The sequence below is a fragment of the Marmota marmota genome, unplaced genomic scaffold, assembly GCF_001458135.2.
Source record: "Marmota marmota marmota unplaced genomic scaffold, marMar, whole genome shotgun sequence".
NCBI classification, from domain to species: domain Eukaryota; kingdom Metazoa; phylum Chordata; class Mammalia; order Rodentia; family Sciuridae; genus Marmota; species Marmota marmota.
Window position 1 is genome coordinate 270,318 of NW_026000170.1, and position 19,617 is coordinate 289,934.

Below are 19,617 nucleotides of genomic sequence, written 5' to 3' on the forward strand. Positions count from 1 at the left end.
GCCCCCACCTCCAGGCCGCTTCCGTGCAGGGGGCGCTGGGCAGCTTGGAGGAGCGAGGCTCTCAGCAAACTTTATTTTGAAAGCTTTGCTCTCTTGGGGAGGGCCCTGCGGCCTCCGGTGAGGGGGTGTGGGGGAATTTTGGTGAAACTCTCACAAGCCCGCGGGGGGAGGGGCTCAGAGGACAACTTTCTCAGAAATCCCCCCTTGACCACCCCCTTTAAATTCGTCGTCCAGGCACCCCCTAGTCCCCGGTCTGGCCATAGGCCACCTCCCTGGTGCGTCCTGCCTAAGGTTCTGGGCAGGACTTCATTTGAGCAAGCCCCTCTCTTCCCCCATTTTCTCTCTTCCCAGAAGCAGGAAGAGGTAACACGTGAAAGTTGTCCATGAGCCCCGAGTGATGCGCTTCCCCTTTCTGTCTCTTTCAGGCAGCGCAGCAATCTCCATCATCCTGATCCTGGAGGAGAAATACCCGAAGGAGACACCTCACACTGCTGTCCCACCACACACCCATCTGCTCACCTCATGCCCGGGTCCTGGGTGGGTGAGGGTGAAGGACCCACCCAGCCAAGATGATCCCTTCCCTGGGGGCTGCTGCTGCTGTCCTTCCCCAGATCCTGGGCCCCAGCAGGTGGGAGAGTGGCCCCAGAAGGAACCCTGTCAGACTGCTGCAGAGGAGGTGAAGAGGGCTTGAGAAGAGGCACCCATCCCAGAGACGGAAGCTCCTTGTCTTCACCCTTGTAGACTTCTTCACTGTTTTAGGAGAGAAGAACCAGTTGGTGGCCTTTGCAGGAAGCAGGAAACTGGACTGTGGTTCTGCTCCGCACCTATGCCCCCACCTCTGGCAGCATCAGCATCAGCGTCATGAGCCAATTTCAGGTGCCCCTGGCGGTTCAGCCGGACCTGCCAGGCCTTTATGACTTTCCTCAGGGCCAGGTGATGGTAGGGGGTTTCCAGGGGCCTGGGCTGCCCTTGGCCGGGAGTGAGGCCCAGCTGCGATCTGGTGGAGATGGGCGGAAGAAAAGGAAACGGTGTGGTACTTGCGAGCCCTGCCGGAGACTGGAAAACTGTGGGGCTTGCACCAGCTGCACCAACCGCCGCACCCACCAGATCTGCAAACTCCGCAAGTGTGAGGTGCTAAAGAAAAAAGTGGGGCTTCTCAAGGAGGTAAGCTGGACCTTGCTAGGCTCCTCATCCCTTCTTTGAGAGTGTTATAATCATGAGGATCTTGTTAATGATTTGCCCAGTTAAGCCCATTCTCCCAGTTCCCATCTCTTGGTCCAATTTTGAGTGGGGCCATGAATGGGAGCTTAACTGAGGTTGGAAGCCAGAGTGGCCTCCTTTGCTGGGCTGGGAGTTTGATATGGGAGTAACTGAATCGCAGAGGGTGCGTTGGCACCCTCATCTATGTTTGCATTTAATACAGGTCGGTGATGTCTAGCTTTATCTCCAGATGTTTCTTGTCCTGCTTGAAGCTTCATGTGTTGTATTTCTAGGTCCCATTAAGTTCTGGGTGATGTTGGCAGTGATGGGTGCCAAGTGAGGGATAAAGACTTATGAATTTGGAAAGCTGTAGAGTGACAGAGTGGTTTTATGCTACCCTGATGGAGTGGAATGTTTCTTTCCCTAAATCTTTTCTTGGGTGCCATCATTTTTCTCAGACAGCAAAAGAGCCATTTGAAACTGTTTGGGAATTTAATGGAAAGCACATGATTTGGGTTCCCCTGTGGTACTGAGTACTTCTTGAGACCAAAGACTATTTTTTAATCTGTGTTTTCAGGACCTGCCACAGTAGTACCTTGACAGGTAGTAGGCACCCAGACACTAATTCATGAATGAATGATGTACTTTTGAACCACTCTCAACCCCAAGGAGTAGTACTCCCTTTTTGGGGGGTAGGAGGATAGAGGAGTGAGGTTGATATTGGGATGAGACAACCAGGGTGAGGGTTAGGGGAGAAATGGAGGGGCAGTGACCCTGCATTGCTGTCTTTCCCTTCCATTCTGGCAGTGGACTGCCGGTTCAAGGTTCGTGGCAGCCTCAACAGCAGAGTGTTGGCAGAAGTAGAGACTAGCGAAGTTGAGCAGCTTAGGCGGAGCGATGTAGCGGCTGAGGTCGCTCCAGGCAGCGGAACTGGCGCTGGACAGAGACACAGGCCTGCGCTGTCTGTGGGGCTCCCCCAGCTCTGCCACTGATCTGTCCAAGGGCCCAGACAATTTAGGTCTCTCTGGACATGTCTTCTCCTTATGGAGGAGTTGTACCTCATGGCCTTTGAAGCTCCCCAGCTGTGTGCTCCTGAGGGTTGGGCACCTGTGGCTGTGATGGGCTGGCAGTTCACACAGGGATTTCCCTGACCGCTGAGAGCAGAGCTGAACTGCAAGCTGGTAGGGCTGTGGTCCCGTGGATAGGAAGAAGGATCCAAGTGTTGGGGGCAGAAAAGTGGGTGTTGCTGGGATGTTTCTATCACTTCTTACCTTCCCTTGTCCGTTCGCTGTGGATCCTGTATGTTAAGACCAGGAACCACAGACTTGGTGCCCTATTTACTCTGTCTCTGGTTAAAACAGACATCTGGATCACATCTGCAGTTCCCCCACCCCAGCCTGGGAGCCAGTGTCCAGTCCCTTTATATTGCTGGGTTTTGAGGGAGTTAACATCCTGCTGGTCTGTTTCCTTGCAGGTAATTTTTGAAAGTGGGCAGGATCAGGTATAGGCTTCATTTCTGGGAATGAGATTTGGTGTTTTGGTGTGAGGAGAACTTGCCCACTATACTTTGTAAAACTTGATTCCTTCACTTCCTTCTGATGTTCATTTCCTTTCCCACACCCCTGTATCTCATTCTATTCCTCCTAGTAGCAAACCCAATGGGTGAGGAGACTTAGCTTTGTGGGCTTGATGTTCTTGGAACCAGTGGCCCTTGTAAATGATGTTAAGTGCTGCTTTTGGCAACATGGGGGCATACCTGAGTGAAAGGGTCTGGGAATGAGGCCAGGGCCGTGTCTTCCTTGTGTGTAAGCTGCTGGCCGAGGCTGCCGGGTGGTCATGGTAAAGATACTGTGGCTCTGGGTCAGCTGAGGCTCAGAGACGACCGTGCTGAGAGACATCTAGGCCCTGTGGACATTGCTGGCTGAGCCCCCAGGGTCTGGTAAACCGTGGCTTGATGGCCTGTGGAATTCCAGAACAAGGTCCACATGCTTGTTTGTGGATCAGTGCTGTCCCACAATGGCGTTCTCCTAGGTTCTGGAGAAACAGTGGGCACAATGGAGTGAGTTTTTTTTTTTTTTTTTTTGTTAAAGCTAACTTTCTTTGACTTAAAGAGCAGTACTTTGTTCCAAGGATAGGTCCTTTCTGCCTTTGATATTCAAAAACATGCTTGCTTTTATGGAGGTTTAGATTTTTTTTTTTTTAAAGCTGTCTTTGCTTAGTAAAACAAAGTGGTGTAACTAGGGTCTTTTTTTTTTTCATATTTATATAGTTTTTATTGGTCTGTGAAGGCTGAAGGCCTGAGAACTACCATCCAGGCAACACTGTATTTAATGGGCATATCTCTGGCACAGACACAGAGCTGAGATGTGCCAGAGAGACTCTGCCTGAGCAAAGTGTTTAGCAGCCCCAAGGGACTGCTGGGACATTAACCATTAGATTTTAGCAGGACAAAGCAGAAGGAACATGTTCCAGGACTGGGGTGGTTGTTTTGCCGGTGACTCTTCAGATGGGGCAGGACCCAGGAACTTCAGAAATTAGACCATCTACTTGTATCTCTGCTTGCTGGTATTTCCTCCTGTTAGAGTTGTATCACTCCCTTGGGCACCCTTTCCTTACTTCATCCTGATTCCATTTCTCCCAGCTGCTTTTCGGGCTTCCTTTGAGCTGTCTGCTGACAGCTGCTTTGTATCATCCTGTAAGGGAAGAAGATTATCTTGGGTTTTCTGTCTGTCTGCCCTACTCCTCATCCTTTGTCCTAGTTGGATTTGAGAAGGAAGCTAGGAATCCCTCAACTCAGAAAAGTAGTTCCTCATTTAAGACTAGAGGATGCAGGGCTGGGATTGTAGCTCAGTTGTAGAGCTCTTGCCTAGCATGTATGAGGCACTGGGTTTGATTCTCAGCACTGCATATAAATAAACAAATTAAATAAAAGTCCATCAAGACTACAGGATACTTCCCAGGGGCAGATGGTTACTTCTCTGGGTCCTAACATGAGGTTGGGGCAGGTTGGCAGCAGCTGTAGGGTATCATACCTGAAGGGGTTCATTCTTGTACCTCTTGTTGCCTGGAGGATGACCCAACACATTTCTTCATTCTGTAAGCCAAAATCCTTCCTAGTTCCGGGAAGGATTAAAATCCTTGACAGAAGCTGTTTGACTCACGTTCTTCTTGACTGAGAGGTGACTTGACACAACAAAAATGGCTGATTAAAAAAGTAGGATTTGGTGGGAATAGAGGCACAGTAGGACTCATAGTAGGGCAACAGGGTTAATCTCTTGAGCATCAGTTTTCTCAACTGTAAAATTGGGTTAACCCGTCTTTTCAGGGTTGTTGTGAGAATTAAATGAGATGCATAAACATGCATAGTGTCTGGCACATAGTAGGTAATCAGTGCCCCATGACAAAACATTCCTAGAATGTGTAGAAAAGAATCTTTTTGCGTAAACAACTGTGCATTAGTCTGACTTGTAAACATGCAATACAAATTAAATGTTTATTTCAAGACATTCTCTAGCTTGCTGAAAGAACTATGATGCAGAACCTTGGGGCCAGGCATCAGGGTGGGAGGCAGCATACCAGGAGCAAGAAGCCACCATGGTCCTGGGCCTGACTGAAAAATTGCCCATGGGTGAGGAAAGTAAAGACCTGATTGTGTAGGAGAATGACCCTTTATGGGGGAAAAATTGGCATAGAATATATGCATCAGGTTGGAGGCATGATTGAGTATTATGGTTGAAAATTAGATAAATGAAAAAGGTGGATGGTTTGAAAACCCTTTCTAGCCCTCTGCCAAGTGGATTTCATGGCTGAAACACATCTTTCTGCTAGGGTCTTTCAACATCAGAACACCTGATGAATTCTTGCCCAGGTAACTCTTTCTTCCTGAAGATAGAGGATGTGAGGAAGGGGGCTCTCAGCAGTAAAGGGGGAATTGATCTATAAAGAGGAAGTGATGAGACCCTTTAGAAAAAGGGACCACATTTTGGCATTTGTGAGGCCTGAGAAAAATTGACCTAAGACTTTGTCTTTCAACTGCAAGCAGAATTATGGTGAGTGAAAGAAGACCAAAAGACTGATGAAAAGCCCAGTTTTTCAGATATTTTGGAAATTAAATGTGTTTAATGTTAATTTTTTATAGTTCTAGAACAGGCTATTTGAAAGGTGGTTTGTGAGACTTTAGAAAGTGAAGTGGTGATCTATGGGAGTCCCCATGGTTCTTTAGGAAGCAGCCCAGACAAGCTAAGTTCTGGATTTTGACAAAGAAGTCATGGTGTCTCTGGCCAGCTTTTTGACAAATCAAAGGTCCATTGTTTGACATGTCATGCTGAAGGGAGGTCACTGATATAATTGCCCTGCTCCACTATGTATATCAGGGTTTCCACACTGGGATCATGGGGAGGACAAAACAGTGCCTGGGACCCACCCCACAGGGATTCTGACTTAACTAGTCTGAGGTGGACTGATCGGTCTGGGGCTCTTTGGGTGTATCTGATGTGTGGTTAGTCTTTCATCTGCATCAGAGTCTACATGCTAAGGTGATGGGCTGCTGCCTGGACTCTGCTACTGCAGATTGAGTTCTAGGCCCTCCTGAGTGGTTGACACCTTCACTCTCATCTCACTGCTCAATAGACCCATCAGCATCACCTGGGAGTTTGTTAGAAATGCAAAATCTCTGGCCCTGTCCCAGACTTTCTGAATCAGAATATGTACTTCAACCAGATTCCCAAGTAAGAATTTGAGGGGCTAGTCTGCAGCACTTCTGTGATTAGAAGCAATGGGACATAGAAAAGGGGGCACAAATAAGTCATGAACAGGCAAAGAATTCCAGTGGCTAACCAGATACGAAGAATGACCCAACACATTTCTTCACTCTGTAAGCCAAAAAAATGCAAGAAGTCATGAGATTTACTCCTTGTTTATTCTTGTTCTTTTGGAGTTCTAGTCTTTCTGGTCTAGTAGATTATCAGTGCCTTTAAGAATGTGTGTTCTGAGAACATGTTTGCCACTCAGCAACCTGATTCAGGACATTGGTGCCCCCACAAGAGTAAAGATAGTGGTGCTTATGCAGAGGAGGAATGTGTCCATGGAATCTTGGACCTCTTAGAAGGATATGCAGGCTTATGAAGCAGAAGGGGGTGAGTGTGTGTCTGTTTCACAAGAAGTAGGTAATATGTGTGTTAGAGCCACAAGTGGGTCCTGGTAGTGAGGGTGCGGCTATTAAATTGATAGAACAAGAGGTTAGGGTGATTGGGGCAGCCTGAACAATGACATTTAATTAAGATAATGCAAAGTCCTGCATTCCTTTTTTAAAATGAAAAGAAACCTTGCTATCTAGCATGTAGAAAGAGCTGAAGTTTTGTAAGGAGTGTTGAGCGGTCATATGCAGGACAATTGAAGGAAACAGAGCTGTGCAGCTTGCAGATGAGTAACGCCGACCAGGGCTCGTCTTGTGTGGAAGAGGGAATCGGTGTCTTCACATGGAGAAGTACGGACAACTTTGGTCAGTGGGCAAAAATTATAAGCAGGCCAACTGAACTCATGTTAGAAAAAAGAATGTCTAACATTTACAGCTATTCCTACACTGAAGAGCTGGCCCTGAGAGGCACTGTTTCATGTGTCTGGATAGGGGCTAGGTGCTGACTGGTGGGGATGTTACAAGGACATCCTCTGTCAGGTGGGGGCTTCCTGGTGGGTTCTCGATAGGACTATGTAAAGTATATTCCTTAGATCTGTGTTGTAGTGAAAACATTTATTTGGGGCCACAACACTTTTCGTCAAATTCTAGACTTACTTATTTTTGTAGTGCCAAAGATCAGATTCCAATTTTAGACTTAATCTTAGAGCTAGAGCTAGCCTCAGACCTGGGTTGGGGTATCAGCCAACTGTTATGTGAATGTATAGGGGTATGTTTTCTTAGGGGAGAAGGTCCATGGTTTTTAGAAGATTCTCAAGAATATTCATGAGCTCTCCAGATTTAAAAAGCATGCTGTACCTGAGCTGTCCAGTTTGATAGCCATAAGCTACAAGTGGCCATTTTAATTTAATTTAATAGCTCAATCACTTTATCTTTCAAATACCTGATAGCCATATGTGGCTAGTGGTTCACTATTGGATAGTGCAGATAATGTTCCTATTGGGCTGAGGCTGTAGAGCACTTGCCTAGCATGTGTGAGGCACTGGGTTCCATCCTCAGCACCAAAAATAAATAAATAAATAAATAAAAATAAATAAATAAAATAAAGGCACGCTATACATCTACAACTGTAAAAAAAAAAAATTAAAAAAAAAGAATATTCCTATCATTGCAGGAAAGGTCTGTTGGACAGGGATGTGGGCCAAACATATGATATCCTTTGTGGTCCCAAAGCATCTTTCTAGGTTGGGGGACTAGTTCTCTGGGTTGGCTGCTCTTTGATGAATTTTTTTTTTCCTGGTTTAGGATCATGGCCTCCATTCCAGGTAAGTGGTGAGGTCTGTGGTAACCCATGGGTAACCCACCACAAAGCTCATACTTCTTGAAGGTGTGGCCATGTTTTACTTACCTGTTATGGGGAGGGAAATAATAGTGGGAGTGAGGTGTGGCTCCCACACAACTCCCTCATGGGGAAAATGAGTTCTTTCTACCCATAATTCTGATCAGTAGCTCCAGTGAACCTTGTTCTTATGGACTTCTAGTACCAAATGTATTTCTTCATGGGTCCTACCCAGAATTGTCCCTATGTCTTGGGTTTTCTCATTCAAGAGAAGGCAGTGTGGTGACTTGGTGGGCCAGAACATCATGTGCATGGCCTTAGGATTTGTTACCAATTCCACCCATTCCCCATCAGCACTTCTTGACATCTGCCTTGTGGAATGCTGGTAGGAAGCTCAGAGATGAGGTTGGCAAAAAAAGACACCCCTTCATCTTGCTCTTAAGCTCACTGTAGCCTAGTTGGCTGTTCTGGAAAAGTCCTTAGGGTTGCTGTGGTCCTCTGCCCATGTGCATCTATGCAGAACCAAGGCTGTTGCCATACCTGGAGTACAAAGATCCCTTGGTGGCCTTGTCTCTTGTCATTTGAATAAGAAATTTGATGACCTAAGTTTTTAGTAATCACTGAGGGAGAGGTAAAAAGACAGCCAGCAACCCAGTGTGGGATAACTGGCTCATCTTCAGGTGACCACAGGTCTTAGGGTTGCTTGATTGTTTCATGTTACCTTAGTTACCTCTGGGCCTCTGTAGTCCAGCAGGCTGGACACTCTTGATGACTGTTCCTGCAAGGCTGTCTCTGACTTGTACAATTTCTAACTCTGTCTTATCCCATCTGCCCTAAACCCATCTGGGAATTGGTGGACAAATAATAAATCTTCCCCTGCTATTAGAGTAGGAACTCTAAATTCTCAGGATAGGATGGGAATTTCTTGGGATAGCATTGTTTTGGGGAACATTGGCCAGACTGCAGATGACCCTATAGCCTCCTGCTCCTCTTAATTACTGCTAGGGGAAGCCTCAGGAAGGGAGCATGTGGAAACTGGGTCAAAACTGGTGAGAGTTGGGTGTAGTGGTACATACCTGTATTTGGGAGGCTGAGGCAAGAGAGTCCCAAGTTTGAGGTCAGCCTGGGCAACTTCATAAGATTCCGTCTCAAACGAGAGTGGGGCTGGGGATGTAGATCAGTGGTAGAACACCCCTGGGTTCAATCTGGGTTTAGTACTGGGGGAAAAAAGAGTGACAAAGTACTGGACTAGATAAAAGTCTGTTCCACTTCTGAGCCATCCTTATGAGGAGGATATTTGAGTTGTTCTTTCCTGTCTTTGTCTTATTTTTCATTCATCTGACCTTTCAGGGTAAGCTCTGGGTGTCCCAGTTCCCCCAGTGTTGCTGTGGATGATTCTGGATTCTGAAGCTGTAGAAGAGAGAGGGATGGCAGACTCTTATTGTGAAGGCCAGGGCCACACTGTATTGTGTTCAGGCTGCAGATTGGGTGGAAGGTGGTAAGGGTCTTGCGGGGCAAGGGGAAGAGAGCTGGTGCTAGGAGGAGATACACCTCCTTCAAATGTTTTTTGAATCCCCGGACCTTCAGTGTCCCTTGTACTGAAAGAGGGCATAATCTCCTTCTGATGTCTCTTCCGTTTCCAGAAACAGGGTGTTATCTGCTTTGACCCGCAGACATTCAAGCTGCGTTCCCAGCCCCATTCAGCTAATGTTGCCCGGGACTTGGTGTGGGCAGGGTTGTGCGCTGAACCTGAGCTCTGAGTGAAACGGAGGCAACGTTAACTATGTCCTTAATGAGCCTGTGGTCTGGGGAGGGAGACGAGCATGAAAACAAATAATTATAGCACATTCTGGTAGGCCTATGAGGGAGAGATGCCTTGAAAGCAGAAACCAGCCTTAGTTACCTCTGGGCCTCTGTAGTCCAGCTGGCAAGGGAAGGAACATATCCTGAGAGTTTCACTGTAGCGATGTGTGACATGTGAGGAGGGTAGAGTCTCCTCTCCCCAACCTTGCGCAGGTAGAAGTGCTGTTAAGAGTGCTCGTGGCTGGTGGCAGGGGTGTGGAAGACGCCGGCAGGCCACTGAGCACACCCAAGGGTGTTCATGGCTCTTTGATGTGAGAGGTTAATGCTTTATGTTAATTCATCTTGGAAATCTTCCTCCGGGGCTGCCCCAGGTTTCTAAACTATTAAGCATTTGTGTCCTGTCTTCTCTACAGTGTCATATAGTCCCTTGTTACTTGATTGGATTCTGGAACATTTGGTGGCCCAAAATTGTTAAATTTGGGGTGAGGAGACCCTGTTGAGATTCATAGGATATAAAACCTTCTCACAAGCATCCAAGAGGGCATGTGGGGTGCAGGCAGAGTGGTGAGTGCTGCCTGTCAGAGGTTCTGTGTGTGTTCTACTTGTTGGTGGAGAAGTGAGAGGGTGAGTTGTTGGCTGCCTCTTGCTGGCTTCTGCTGGTCATCACTGGGTACCTTGGTTCAGTCTGGTTTTGCTGCATCTCCAGGAGGGGCATCTTTTTTCTTCTGTTGTTGCTCCTGCTCCTCAGCTTCCTCCTCTCCGCAATTGCCGTTGACACAGACTTCCGCTGCCAAAGCTAATTGTGAGGCCTGATCAGTGAATGAAGGCAAAGGCAGTTCCCATGACAACCACAAAGAGTTTCAAATATAGGGGATGATGTGTGTGTGATGGGCTGCAATTACTTGGGTGGAAATTGATGCGTGGACACCGGGGACTTCAAACATAGGCTCTGAAGGTGGAGGGGGTGTTAGGTTTCTTTGGCAGGATCCTTTGTGTGATGGAGAGGGAAGGAGGTCACAGACTTCCCTCACAGTCAATTCTAAGTGCCTTTAGCGTGTACAATGGTGGGCAAAGCCCCACTGGGGCTTTGGAGAGGCACGACTCCAGTCATTCTGTTTGGGGACACAGGACACACATACAGAAAGGGAAATTCCAAGTGCCAGATGAGAAATGTTAGAAGTGCTGTCAGCTGGCAGAGGCTGGGGTAATCGGAGAAAGCTTCCTGGAGGAAGTGGGGCTTGAACTGAGTTCTGAAGTGAAGCCCAAAGGAGAGTGACCTCATTTAGGACAGCCATGGCACAAGAGAAGCCTGTCTTCCTGTATCCCCTAGTGGCTCTAGAAGAGGTAGGTGGACTTGAAAAGCATAGAGCTACTTGTAGTAGCTCTGACTGTGCTTTTGCAAATGAAGAAATAGCAAAATCCCTGCTTAGATATTTTCTAGCTGTGACCTTGGCAAGGTGCTTAGCCTTTCTGTATCCCAGTTTCTCTTTCTGTAAAATGGGCATGAATAATTACTGTTTCGTTGATTTGTTTTGACGCTTAAATAAGATGCTGTCTGTTGTGCCTCAGGTGTGGGGCACTGCATGGGTTGGTGCTTGTTTGCTGTTCTTGCATATCCCCCATGAATGTGGGTCTGGATCTTTCCACCTTCCTTGGTTTTAACCTGTGTGGGGTCTGGTCTGCCTTGGGGTATCCATGTTTCAGAGGTTTTCATTGTGTGTCCTGAAAATTGGTGAATTATTACACTTCTCCCCAGTGGGGAGGATCGTGGCCCATTTCTCCTGCTGAGAGCCCAGTGGGTTGGTGATGGAAGGTGGGGAAGGGACCCTCTGCCCTAGGCACAGGGATTCCAAGTACCGCTGAGTTGGTCACTGTGAAGACCCAGATGTATTAAGAGGAGAACATAGAGATGGGAGGAGGATTATGTGGGGAGTGTCTCAGTTGGAGGCAGAGCTGCCCCAGCCTGTGCCTCTGTGACTCCCTCCACTGCTGGCATTCCAGATACCTCAGAAGAAGGAAGGAAACCAGGGTGGGATGAGGATGGAAGCAGGTAGACTGCCTTGGGGCTCCTTTGGGGTAACTGAGGGCAAGATAGAGATTTGCACTTGGTAGGGCTGACTTAGCAGGGGGAGAGGGGTTTGAACAGGAAGTTAGTATGGAAACTTGGCTCCTGCAGGCTGGTGAGGAAGATGTGTGCTGGCTGAACAAGTCAAACTCTGCTTTGGTTCAGTTATGGCAGGTCCTGCCCTCCCAGGAGAGCAAATGTGCCCCCCAGATCTTTGGGGACCTCAGAGAGAAGGCTGACCAGGAGAGGGGCCTCCCCATCTCAATGCCCAGCCCCTGCCTCTCTAACCTCCCATGCAGAAACTGGGCTCAGCACATTCCAGCTCTGTGCAGAGCCTAGTAAAGTGGGGAAGACAGGGCCCCCGCCCACGTGGAGGACTGCCATGTAAATAAATAACTGTACTTGGTTGTGGTTGGTGCCTAGAAGAGGCAGTACACTGCTCTGTGAGGACCCGGCAGGAGCCAGTGATGCTCATAGAGGCTTGCTGACTGAGAAACTGGCAGAGGGGAGGCACTGTTTGGATTAAGCCCTGTATCACATTAGCTTGCCGGGATCCAGAGGGGAGGGCAATCCAGGCAGAAGGAGAGTCATCAGGAAGTCTATGAAGCATGAAAAAATTACTATTCTCAGATCTGCAGCGTAAGGGGAAGTGGTCAGTTCAAGAGTTCTATTCCTCTTCCTCTCTGTAGGGTTGGTGGGGCTTTTGTTTTTGCGTGTGTGTGTGTGTGTGTGTGTGTGTGTGTGTGTGAGAGAGAGAGAGAGAGAGAGAGAGAGAGAGAGAGAGAGAGCGCGCGCGCGCGAGTGGGCAAGCGAGCATGCATGAGCGAATTGGAATAAGAAAGGGCTGAGTTTGAATTCCAACCTACCATTCACCAGCTGTTTTGACAGGCAAGTAACTAAGTATCTCTAAGTCCTTCCATTCCTGGGAAGAGACAAGGTTGTGTGTGGAGTAAGTCAAATGAGATGATCCTACAGTGTGGTTGGCACAGGTCCTGGTATGTAGCAGGGCCTTGATAAACTGTGGCAGCTGTAGCAGCAACAATATTAATTGATACTGACCAAGCAGTGTTAGTCTCTCTCATCCAGTAGCAGACTGTGTGTGTGGTAGGAGTATGGGCCAAGGGCTTTGGGGAGGGTAGAAGAGGGACTCCATTTAACCAGGTTAAAGTAAGAGTTGACAGGTATGCCTGTCAACAGGTAAAGCCCAGTTTTCCATTTAGTATCATAGCTTGGGACATGGTTTCTTACCTTGCTTTGTCACTGGCCTCCCTTCTTGCCCTGGGAGAAGCCCAGTAGGACTGCCCTTTGTCCCCTAGGGAAAGCAATATGGGCCCTGGTGTTTCCTGGAGTCTCCTTACCAGGGGTCAGCTTTGCTCTTTCTCTTAAGATAGCTCTTCCTGTTCTGGGTATCCCCTTGGGGCCCCAGGGAGGGGCAGCAATTAGGCATCTGTGATGGAGTGGGTAATAGAACGAATCACTGATCAGGGGCCCTCACACATCCTAACTAGTCCTATGAGTCATATCTCTTCTCTGGCCTTGGCTTATTCATCTGTGAGAATAAGAAGTAGCATCCAGTGAGCTCTTCCAGAAATGAAGAGCGCTGGTAGCTAGCAGCCTCCACAGCCTGACAGGCAGTGTGCTGCGTGCGTTTCTCCACGGGAGCCCCTGCAACTGTATGAAGGTAGCTGCTAATTCCATTTTACAGATGAGCAAAGTGAGGCTAAGACAGGTAAGTTACCACCAGCTAGGTAGTGATGGAACAGGGTACCGGAATGTGTGAGAGTTGGAAGATCCGGAGTGTTCAGCTACAGGGAGGGGATGGGGTAGAGAAGGATATGCTTCGGGATGCAGGTAATTGAATCCAGGATGGACTGCAGGGTCTTCCTCTCTCTTTTCTTTTCTTACCTTTCCTCCCTGCCCTTCAATTTCCTGGCTGTCACCTTCCCTCTGCCTCCTCCCGGAGCTGGGAGAACCTAAGGTCAGGATGTTTGGGGGGGCATCTCCTGCAGCTTTTTCAAAAGAAGAGAAACCATGGTGGGGTGGGGTATGTTCAGGCATCAGCAGGAGTGATCCCAGAATAAGGTGTTTGAATGTTCCTGGAGGGCACAGCTGACTTGGTAAGGCTTGAGGCACAGGCAGTGGGGGCTCCCAGAAACAGCCTGTTTTCCGATGTAGGCGCTGGAGAGGGAAAGACTGGAACTGCAGAATGATTAAGGATATGGTCTTTAGAATGCAACAAACCTGGCCTGGTGTCCCAGCTCTGCTGTGTCCTAGCTGTGTCATCTTGGCTGAGTCTTGCCTTGTTTCCTCATTTGCAAACCCGGGTAAAGGTTCCTGCAGCCCCTGGCTTTTTCTTCTGGGCTATTTATTGTGTCTCATGCTCTAGTGTCCTGCTACCACCAGGATAAAGCGGCTAGAGTGGTGAGGATCGGAATCCCACTGGCGTCTGCTCTATCCCAGATGCAGTCTGTCATCTTTGACCCTGGAGGAGCAAGAAAACGCCTTCTGCGAATTACCTTAGGGGTGCCCTCAGGAATAAGCAGGGGGTGCCCCGGGATCCCCAGCCTGCCGAGGGAGCCGCGACAGGCCATGGGAAGCAGCCCTGGCGGCGCAGCAGCACCCTCGGTGGCGGCCCCCGCCTCCTGGCTGGGCAGGTCCACCGGCGGGGGCAGGGCCGACTGAGGGATTGGCTGGCGCGCGCGCCGCCCCCTCGCACACCAGCCTCGCGGCGGGGAGGGGAGCGCAGCCGGCAGCTGGCCGCCGCCTCCTCTGCAGTGCCTCCCTCCGTGCGCTCCCTCCGGCGGGGATAATGGGAGGCCCGGCGGCGGCCAATGCACCAGAGGAGGCCCGCCGAGGTAGAGCGCGCAGGGCCAGGAGGGACAGGCAGGCCGAACACTGGCAGGGGGGCAGTGTCCTCTTGGGTCTCAGGAAGGTTCAAAAAGGAGAAATGAAAACAAAAACACACTGGAAAGGCGAATGAGCCCATCAGCACGGGTCTGGGCGGCAGCTGGAGGCAGGAAGATGGTCCCTGTTAGCCTTTCTTCCCAGGCCCCTTCCTCTTCCCCTCCCTCCTTCCCCTTCAGTGTGGAGCGGGGGTTCTGTAAGAAGGACTTTGCTTCTTTTTCTGATACCCGCCTGGCTCATCAGTCTCTCTGGCTTCTTTTGCAGGTGGAAATAAAGGCTGGTGAAGGAGCCGGGCAGTGGGCACAAGGGACAGCTGTCAAGGTACCTTGTGTGTATGTGTGTGTGTGTCTGTGTGTGTGTGGTGGGGGTGATGTGTTTGGATTGGATAAAAATAAAGGGTCTCCTCTGGTGATCCCTTAATCTCCCACTGTGTGTGTAGCAGCAGCTGAGGGGGAGGGGCGGCAGGAGTGTGGGCGGCCAATGAATTCTCAGGCCTGTGTGGGTTTTGTTTGGATTCTTTTGCTTTCTCAGCTGGATGGTTTGGGTGCAGTTGGGGTTTGGTTTGTTGAACTGTTTTTTTTCTTTTCTTTTTTTTTTTTTGAAGACATGCAACCCACTCCCACCCTGTCTCTGAAAATCTCTTGAGAATGTCCCTGGCACTGTTGGTTAGCATCCAATCTGCAGAAATCCCTGGGGGTGGGGGGGTGAGGGTAAGGGGGAGGGGGAATTGCACTCCTGAATCTGAAGCTGATAGGGGTGTCATTAGTCATGCTGCTGTCACCATGGAGATGGCTGTAGAGGAGAGGAGGTGGTGGGGGTGAGGATATTTTGGGTAGGGTGGGGGCTGATGCAACATTATGACTGGGAAGCTGGCAGGCATTGCTGCTACTCTGTGCAGCTTGGTGTCTGGGAGACTGGGAAGGGAGCGTTTTCAGGTGTGTGGGAAGCAGAGAAAGGGGCACTGAGTTGCTCCAGGAGGTTGTCTGAGGGTGGGGGCTGGGGTATTTGGGACAAGCAAGTGGAGATTCTCATAAAGTATCTGTTATTACTAGGAAACCATGGATAAGCCTCCCAGGTTGGCAAGGACCAGATGAGTTAGGTTTCCTTGGGCTTTGCCCCTGTTTTCAGGGCTGGGGACCCTCCATGAGTTTGGGATTACTCAGCAGTATCCTCTGCTGGCTAAGGACAGAGAAAACGGGAGGAGGCAGCTTGAAGTGGCTGCCTTTCAAGACCTGAGAGACTGGGAAGGTGTGTGGGGACAGGTGGGCAGGGGCAGGCCAGTGGGACTTTTCCTAGCAGGGAGGAATCTGGGGGAGCCTGGCTGCTTAGATAGTAGGTGGGTGAGCTGCTAGTGTCCCTGTATGCTCTTAGTCTCTCCTCTCTGGAAATCCTCCTCCTGCTTCCTGTGAAAACTGTGGGAAGCTCTGCGGAGGTGCTGGAAGTGGCACCCTGCCACCTTGCTGCCTGGGTGGGGACATTGGCAGGGGAGGGGCTCTGCTTCTCCACGTGGGATGGGGGCTCTGGAGCAAGGCTACAGGGTGGATCAGGACACCAGGGTGGTTCCTTGGCTTTGTCCCAAGGAACTTGATTCAAGGAAGTGCTTGTGGGAGGGCATGGATTTTTGCTTTTGGAGCAGCTTCTAGGAGAAGAAGAGCCAGGTGGCATTTGCTTCTCTGGGGATCTGGCATGTCTTGGTGAGACTGGGAGTAGTGGGCGATCACCTGGATTGAGACTGTGGGAGGCCCCTAGGAAAGCAGAGGGTAGTGTGTACTGGAGATAGTGTGGGTGCAGAGGAGAGAGCTGTGAGCTCACCTCAGCTCACACTGGCTCTTACTCTGCCTCTTCTCTGGAGCAGAATCCCCAGGTTCCTCCTCTGCTTCCTTACTGGCTGCCCGCTGCTGACTAGAGAAGTTGTAGTCACGCATGTGCTATTGCAGGGCTGCGGGCACTGAGATCATGGAGTAGACCTGTTCTGCCCACCCCCAGCCTGGGGAAAACAGGGCAAGGAGATGGGGACAGATGGAATCAGAGGGGGAAGCTCCCTCCTCCCTCTGTATCTCCAGCTTTGTCAGCAGAGCTTCTCTTTCTACTGGGAGAAAGGATGGCTGACAGGTCTGTTTACTCCCAAAAGCATCCCTCTTGCCTGCTGTACTGATGGCTCTCTCTGGCAGACCTACTTCCCTTCCACTGTTTCCCAGTGTGCTCTCCAGTTCTCCTGCCCGCATTCTGCTGACCTGTGATGAGGCCAGTTTTCTGCAAACCTGCTGGAAGCTCTCAGCCTAATACTCCAACCCTTCAGCCTTTCGTGTTGTGGTCATGTGGCAGGGGCAATTTGAAAATTCAGAGGAAACCCTCCAAACAAGTCTTCCCCCTTCCCTCCTCTCAGTAGAGGCTGAGCTGACTGTGTTCTGACAGCTTGGAGGTTATGTTTGTTCTTGTTTTTGTTGTTGAACTGTCTGTCTGAGAATCATAACTTCCTCTTAGGATGACACTGCCAACAGGCCCTCAGGTTTGAGCCCCCTGTTCTTGGTTCCATCTTAACTCCATATAGGGTTTTCTCAGGTGGCTAGTCGTGGTGTGGCTGGATGAGACAGTTTTGCCAAATCTTCTTTTATCATCAGGTCATGGCAGAAGAACTGGTGTGTGAACTTGTCTGAGAACAGGTCAAGATGCTGAGACATAGGATAGAGGGAGTGCCACAGTCTGCATTTTCATGGGATGGGTGCAGGAGGGTAAGCCCCATTGGTGAATGGTGTCCAACAGCCAGAGGGAATCTGAACATCTGTGTGTTGTCTTGTCAGGGTTTTAGAGAATATTGTGATGTATGAGTGTACATAGAAGCACAGAGCTGAGGTTCATGAACACAAGTTGTCATTTTTCTGTTTATTCCATGTCTCCCCACGATATCCCAAGAAACATACCATAGCGCACACTGTTGTCACCTCCTCCCCCTTGGCAGCTTGGACAGGAGCAAGTGCCCAGTGCTGAGAGCATTAGGCAGCCCTGCTTTTGGGCTCCCACGCGGCTCCCACGCTCTGCCCCATGGGAACACTCCACTGGCTAGGGATGTCTGGAAACTATTTTGGGACTGTGCCCAGGATCTCTGCCTTCTGTCTTTCCTTTTGACCACTGCAGAAATGCCCTCATCAAGAATCTGATCCTTGGCTTTCTATGCACTGAGAGTCACTCTTGTTAGTTCTTTCTTCTTGTTCTTCCAGCCTTTTGTGAGGGACCAGGAGCAGCCCCTCCTCTCCGAGCTGAACTTGGAGATATGGAAGCAGGTGAGCTTGACAGGCTAAAGCAGGAAAGGAACCAAGAGTTGAGTTAGAGGATGGAGGGAGAGAGGAGTTCCCTGTGTATGATAAGAACTGGAGTTAAACCCTAGAGTTGAGCTCCATCTTCTTGGTGACCCCAACTTTTGTTGAATGTCATCAAGGGAGTGGGAGAGTGCTTGTCAAGATAGACAGGTGAGTGAGCTGAAGGGAGAGCCTTCCTGTCCACAGTGGTGCAGGGGTCCTGGGGCTGTATGCAGGGACCACCATAATGGCTACACAGCCCTCTTAATACATGAGGAGGGGCCTGGGTGCTGGGCTCCCTCCAGCTGTAGTTGGACATTTCTGCTAGAAATGGGCTTTGTGGTCTTGCCAAGTCCCCTCCCATACCCTGGAGGCTGTAGCAAATGGTTTGGCTGGCTGGGGCTGGGGGCAGGGAGTGTGGGGAGGGGCTTTGGTTTGGCTCAGCTTTTGGGTCTCCCAATCCTCCTAAGTCCTCTTTTTCCCACTCCTGACCTCTGGGGCTTTTGGCCTCATTTCCTCTCACACCCAGACATCTGGCAGTCAGCTGAGGACTCCCCCTGTTCCCAGCATCTCTGCAGCTTCTAAGGAGGAGGTGGCTTCCTTGTGGATAAGTTTAGGGAGTCTTTAGGCAAACGGGGGATAGGGATGGCTTGGATGCTTAAAATGTATAGATTATTGTGCTAACTAGGGCTGTGACACCATCCTTTCCACTTCATCACTCTGTCTGTCCCTTTATTTTTCAACATTTACTGAGCTTTTATCACGTTCTGGGTATAATTCTCAGTACGGGAAAAATAGGAGAAATCATTATTTCAACCTCATAAAACAGTTGGAAGGTAAGCGATGTTGACTAAATTACCTAAGCTCATAAGTGGAAAACCAGCCCTGCCAGTTTTTGTTTTCATGCAGTGAAAGCTTTTAATGGTGAGTTTGTGTTTGAGGTGGTGAACTTTACACCTGATGGACAGAACCTCTCATCCCATACATACCTAGCTCATTACCTTTCTCTCCAACTCAGTGAACTTCAAGGGACTTTGAAAGGATCAACATGCCAACCTCATTTTTAGTAAGTTAGCGTTTCCAAGATCTAGTAGGTTAGGGGATCATGGCCCCAAATGGACTAGCTAGATTTTGAAAGGAAGGTGTTGGCCTTAGGTGTGTTGGGCTTGAGATCCTGAGATCCTGAGATCTGTTTAGTTTGTTCCAAGTCTCCCCATGATATTCCAAGAAACATATCATAGTGCACACTACCCCTGCCACCCAACTGCCCTTGGCAGCTTAGACAGGAGAAAGTGCCCAATGCTGAGAGCACCAGGCAGCCCTACTTTTAAGCTCCTACAGCCCTACTTTTGAACTTGCTTTGGGGAAAGCATAATGATCTCCATTTCGATGCTTTCCTACCCTTTCTGGACAGAGATCTTTCCATCCCAGGCTTTCTCTTGGAGTGCCCCAGAAGATTTCCTTTCACCTCTGTTTCTGTAGATAAAGATGACTTCTGCTTTCCCTTCAGCTTTGTAAGTCTGGAAGTCTGATGGCAGAGCATCAGAACCTGAGGAGGAGGTCCCTGAGGAGCAGGACTGTGTGTGTGTGTGTGTGTGTGTGTGTGTATTACGTGACTTGGAGGAAGAATGCAGTTCAGGATAAAGCAGGTCTCCTGTAGGTGCTGCTGTAGAACTGGGCCCTGAAAGAAACTAAAACTGCGTTGCTACAGGCAAGACTGCTTGACTTACGAGCTTTCTCTGGTGACTCTTGATAATCCAGAGGTGTAGTCCTTTCCTCTTGGGAGCTAATCACAAACTGCTTTGATTTCTGTAAGGATGGATATCCTTATCATTTTGACTGCTTGCCCCTACTTCTTCCCTCTGAGATCTTTGGC

The 19,617-nt window shown here is 49.4% G+C and overlaps 1 protein-coding gene across 5 annotated transcripts in view; it reads left to right on the top strand.

The window, feature by feature from the left end:
• Positions 1-19,617, top strand: part of Tet3 (tet methylcytosine dioxygenase 3) — a 104,413-nt gene that overhangs the window by 1,630 nt on the left and 83,166 nt on the right. For 3 of the 5 annotated variants that reach the window (XM_048787367.1, XM_048787369.1, XM_048787370.1), the window contains exons 2-3: positions 426-1,164; positions 14,710-14,766. In XM_048787367.1, the coding sequence (XP_048643324.1) occupies positions 862-1,164; positions 14,710-14,766 (360 nt within the window). In that variant the 5' untranslated portion in view covers positions 426-861. Of the gene's footprint in view, positions 118-425; positions 1,165-14,253; positions 14,397-14,709; positions 14,767-19,617 lie in introns of those variants that run through there. The other 2 variants (XM_048787368.1, XM_048787371.1) reach the window with 2 other exon arrangements.